A 5,756-nucleotide genomic window follows, 5' to 3' on the forward strand; every position below is an offset into this window, starting at 1 on the left:
GTTAGATTATCATATTTTTTTATTGACAAAAATATAGGCTGCTTCGGCTGATTTTTTTATGCGCACATGTGCCCCTAAATATTTTTTACAGTTCGCACACACCTATTTTTAGTCACAAATGCGAGTGAAACGCTCGCACTGTCGAGCGCTGTAGCTAGCTCTGTGGGTTTGTTTGTATTTAGGGCTATTTTGTTTGTTATGTTGGCCACGGCTTTTACGCTTCCATAACTTGCAGTAAAATGTCTTGATTTGTTGAGGGCCTTGAAATTGTTTTTTTGGGGTTTTTTTGTACTTTATTTTTATATAAAGAACAAACACAACATACAGTATAAAAAAAAAAAAAAACATAGAACAAACAGTTGGTCACCTACACATTCACACATACGTTATACTGATGGAGATACAAGTCAGTTCATACAGTAATGGCTCAGTTATCATCTCTTGTGGTCACAAACATAATCCATTTTTCCCAGTATTTCAAATACTTATCCATCCGTAGACTTAGCGAAAAGGTCATCCTTTGCATATTTTGAATATTAGTCACAATATCTATCCAGTCTGGCTCTGCTGGAGGTGTCGCCTGCAACCATTTTCGGGTTACAGCTTTCTTGCTGGCTGCTAATAATATTTTTGAAAGATATTTGTCTCACATCAGTAAATGGGGTGCAATATTGCCCAAATAGATTGTAGGGCCTCGAAATTGTTTTATTGCCAACCTAATGTTGCAGCATGATTAGCTAACCACTGCCAGCTGTGTGACAAAGGTGTGGCCTATAGAACAGATCAGTGCACCTGTGTCTCAATATTATTGTTGATCTTGAGAAAGGCCCAAGGGCCAAAAAAACATCAAAATAAAAAATGCATATAGAGCCGGAGTGTGCGACACTTGTTCTCTACAAACAATACTTACTCGTAACACTCCAACTTGTCTGAATGCAGCTTGCAGTAAACTGTAGTTGTGGATAACGTCCACCTCATCGTTGCTTTGGAACCGAACCCTAGAGAGGTCCAAGCACTTAGGAAACAACCAGTCCATCAACTGGCAATAGGCTGCACCTGCACACACAGAAGCAATCAATAATATGAAGCCAAGTGGGCTCAGAGCACAGCTCACCATCCACAGACCTCAAATATTCACAAAATATGCACTATAACAGCATAACTCATGATTATGTGTTGATTTAAACATGAAAAACAGAAATGCACATTGACCTACCTGTGCATATCTGCTCCACCTTGGTGAAGCCCGTCTGTAAAGTTTCATTTAGCCAAGCCAGCAGCTCATAGCGGTCCTGCAGCTTAAAGCTATACATAGGTACATTTACTGCCACATTCAAATCCATCTCCTGAAGGTATGGACCTGCACAAGAACACCACACCAATATGCCTTTAATAATCAAATCAGTGAGTTTGAGTCAGAAGTCACGTTCCCTAACGTGTCACAGATATTTGTGTGTTTCCTGACATTTCATGATGTGGAATAAAATGTGACAAATACGTGACTCCCACGCTTTTGAAATAAATTCTGGGACCTGATTCAGAAACAGGTTTAGTGAAACAATGAGTTTGTTAACACCGAGATGAGAGAAACTAGAAATACAAGTCAAACTCTGGGTCAGCAACTGTGGTAACTGACTGTGAACCTAAGCTTCTCGCTGGCAGGTTTTCTTCAACAAACCCTGAGTTTCTCTGTGTTTCCTCCCTCTTACAGAGCCAGACATGCTGTTTTATTTTCTCACTGATTCAATCCACATAAAAGCATGCATCAAGGCTGAACGGCTGTTTTGAAAATATTAAACATCACCCTAGTCTCAGAATAAACTTCTACAAGTCCCTCTTTTTTTATAACACTGTGACTGTTATGAAGTTTTAGACACGCAGGATCAATAAATAACAATCTATATCACTCATGATGTGATCAGTCACACTAATGGAACAAAACTCCTGTAATGTTGGAGATTTTAATACTTCTGAGTGACCAGGACTGTGGGGCAGCTGCAAAATGTAGTTTGAAGGTGAGTTTTGAAAAATGGCTGCATACAGTCTGAAGTTTTTTCACAGCATTTCAGTGATTGTGTTGAAAAAATTACCCTTTCTGAGGGAGCTAGAATAAAGCCGCTGAATTTAAAATCTACTGTATTATAACAATTACGCCCTTTTAAGTGCAAATCACCAACCATGTTATTACTGGATAAGAGTCTGAGCTTACAATCATGTCTATCTTTGATCTATATTATTAATCTTCAACTACATTTTTTCATCTTCAGCTGCTGTTGTGTGTGATTTGTCCCCGTCAGACACTGTTGGAGGGTTTTACAACTCACATCCACTCCTCACTAGTTGGTTTGGGATGGCACTCAACGTTTGTTAAAGCTGAGTACTGAAACAGGACTCTGAGCTCTGTTAGTGAAAAACGACATGACAACAAACAGCTCTACTTACATTCCAAAACCTTGTCTCAACCTTGTACTACTGTTCTGTCGGCAGACTTGTGACATTACCAAATCCTGGAAAGATACCAGCCAGCAATAGAGTTGCATACACTCTTGTGTTTGCGCAGGATTCTTCTTCTTTTAGCTTTAGGGCGGGTGGCAACAGCGTTAAGGTGCATTACCGCCCCTACTGTGTTGGAGTAGTGACCAGAGTTAACAGTCTTCCAACACTGATGTCTGATACTTCTTCACGTTATCAAGAATTCTTTTGGTGAATGAAACAAGACTATGTAACACTGACTCTGCTTGACAGTGTTCACATGATCCCGAATGATGTTTATTTATACAATACGGGTATGCTGTGTGGACTACTTAGTACTTCCTGCCCATGTGCAAGACAGGCTTTTCCCGCGAACATGCTGCGTTCAATTTTTGAGTAAGTGCAGTTTATGGCGGACTCACTGGATAAAATGCAAGCTATGACTGGTCATCTCGGGCTTTGGTGATGTGCTCCAGTCTACGTGACTCCTTTCAAATCCCTTTCATGGGGTCGTGTCTGCTGTGTGAGCAAGAACCTCAGTGATCTCCCCCCTGTTGTGGTATTCATGACTTCGCTAGTGGTATTTTTCTGAGAGGTCCGAGGTTAAAATACACGACATCACATGTCGTAAACATGAGCTCATGAGCTCCCTTTGGACACAGAGGTTGTTCCCAATCAGCAGCTGACATGGTGTAAGATTATACACTTGTGTCACCCTGATATGAAACATAAGCAACTGAAATCAGATCAGCTGTTTACAGTAAGCTCTGCATGCTCTACAACACTGACCGGAAGTGAAGCCATGATGACGGACAACAGGGAATGGGACGATGTCGGGTCCAAACAATGCTAATAAACAATGAACCGAGAGCTTTCCATTCTCTTAACGTGTGCTAGCTTTTACACCTAACGCTACAGTGGGGTAGCCATGTGACATAACTTTACCAAAACGACTCACACATTAGTCTAAACGACATTTAACGTTTGTCAGTGAAAGTGTTAGCTGCGGTTTAAATGTCCGAAGTCAATGCGCAAGTAAAGATATCGTTAACTGTTAACAAACCCAACCTGAAGTGTCGTTAAATGCATGAAGAGGGTAGCTAGCTTATTTATAATGCGTCTCAAATTGGTTACGTTTGGGGACGGGTTAAACCATAAGTGTAACTAGCGAAACAAATAAAGACGTTAGCCGCTGCGGCTACACACGGCATGCTAACACACGAGCTAACTTTACAGCGCAGTAGCTAACGTAACATTACTGTACATTCAAACATGGCGGATTTAACTGTTACGGTAAAGTGGCGTTCACGAACTTGGTGTTCTTTAAAAAATAAATTGGAGTTTGAGTTTTGACGTTAAATCTATGTCAAACATATTGAATGCGGTTAAGAACGTGTGGTGTACTCACCTCTCCATGGGGGGATTTAAAACATTGATGGGGTCTGGTTGAAGTTGGATACCGCCCCGCGACCCTGAAGCCCGCCCCTCGCTATCCGGCTCGGCTAACTTTAATGCTGTGCCAGGTCTCAAAATGTATAATTATATACATTGCAGATATATAATCTATAATATATTTATAAGTAATCTGAGATTGATCAGAAAATACAGACACGTAACAGACTTTAATAACAACCACAGCAAATGTGACATTAACACTCCGTGTTAGCATGCGGAGCTAAGAAGGCTAGCATAAGGCTACAGCGGTTAGCAAGATGTCCTGGTTAGCCTTTGTAGCTAATTTAAGCTAACTCCAAGGTAACTAACCTACTTTGCGATTTTTAGCTCATTAGCCGTCAGCACATAATCACAATTTTAAGTGAAATATTTAGGCGATTATTACAATGTTTGATTGCAATTTGTTAATGTGTAATTACTGACTTCTCTGATAAAAACGACAGAGGCCAAAACCCTTTTCAAGTCCAACTCACTACTTTTATTCTGTCACTTAACACACTTGACTTATTGTCACTATATTAAAAACTGTTTTCATCTTCACAATGTTTATTACAAGTCATTATACATATATTGTTACATTTCAGTTTAACCTTACATTGAGCTTACTCATTTGCAATACTGTGTACACAAATTTCTATTGGGCTAGGCTACTTAATTTTACTTTGTGTTTATATTTTAGGCCTATACCATAACTTGCATTATATTTTGTCTTAGATTCAGTTTTTGCATTTATTTGCGTGATTTTCTATTTTATAGATCTTGTAGTATTGTTGGAGGGTCCCAGAGCCCCAAGATTTCCATTGCTAACAACTGCCTCAGTGTAGCCTAATTGTTGTTCATATGGTAATAAAGAACACACACTGCCCTGTCCTCACCAATATTGGGCATTAAATGTAACAGTATGATGTGGGCCCAATTAATCACTGTAAATAGCCTCTTCCACAAGGCCACAATCAAACTACGTTCAAATGAAGTTAATTACTAAAGAGACAGACTACCAGCCTCTATCCTTTCTACACAACACTAGAAAGAGTTGTTGCAGTCAGCTCACAGACTTCCTTAGTCTTATGGCGAGGTCTTCCATCTCCATGGTATTGCCCAGATTTTGCACACTGTAAAACTGCTGCTCATTACTTGCAAGCTTTTTATGGATAAGCATCTTCTTAGCTCATTAACCCAAACAAATATATAAACACTATTTTCAAGGGCAGAGCTTTTTCAGAACATGCTCCATTTTTGCAGATTAAATTCACTCAGTCAGAGACAACCACATTTTTCTGTTGACTCTCAAATTTATGACGGGTTGTATGTTCTGATATATATTTTTTATTTCTATTCTTTAATTACATTTTTGACTTGCTGCTGTACATAAAAAAAATGTAATCATTTTGTTATATACTTCACATTTTTAAAAATTATTTGTAAAAGTGTAAAATCAGTACAGCAGATTTTTTTCCATGATCAAACTCCTCCTGAAGCAATCAATCAACTAGTTGTTAAACAAGAGGCCAGTATTGATAACTGATGAAGCATTTAAGTTATTTATCATGTACATTTCCAACCATCGTCAAGTTGTCTTATTAGCCCACTTTAGTGGATTTTGACAGTTGCTTTGACAAGCAATTTAAAGACATGAAGGTATGTGAATTTGTCATTGTTTTTATGACTCTATATAACAAACAACTGATGGAGTCACTTAAAAATAGTCCATTAACCAACAATGGAAATAGCCTTTACTTGCGACCTTATTAACCTTTAAAGACCACTCAGAGTAAATATTAAAACAAAAAATAAATGCACAAAAATAATACATATTTGACACACAAGAC

At 38.7% G+C, this 5,756-nt stretch overlaps 1 protein-coding gene across 3 annotated transcripts in view; it reads right to left on the reverse strand.

Annotated features, from left to right (window-relative positions):
* LOC126403049 (uncharacterized) overlaps positions 1-2,682 on the reverse strand; it is a 20,424-nt gene extending 17,742 nt beyond the window's left edge. The window contains exons 1-3 of one of the 3 annotated variants that reach the window (XR_007571281.1): positions 2,443-2,680; positions 1,217-1,360; positions 911-1,056 (exon numbers count right to left, since the gene is read on the reverse strand). Coding sequence is in view for 2 of the 3 variants with exons in the window: in XM_050065449.1 (XP_049921406.1) it covers positions 911-1,056; positions 1,217-1,343 (273 nt within the window). In the remaining variant the exon portion in view is untranslated. Of the gene's footprint in view, positions 1-910; positions 1,057-1,216; positions 1,361-2,442 lie in introns of all 3 variants that reach the window. The other 2 variants (XM_050065449.1, XM_050065451.1) reach the window with 2 other exon arrangements.
* Positions 2,683-5,756: the final 3,074 nt, after the last annotated feature.

This window comes from Epinephelus moara, chromosome 16, assembly GCF_006386435.1.
Source record: "Epinephelus moara isolate mb chromosome 16, YSFRI_EMoa_1.0, whole genome shotgun sequence".
Lineage (NCBI taxonomy): Eukaryota > Metazoa > Chordata > Actinopteri > Perciformes > Serranidae > Epinephelus > Epinephelus moara.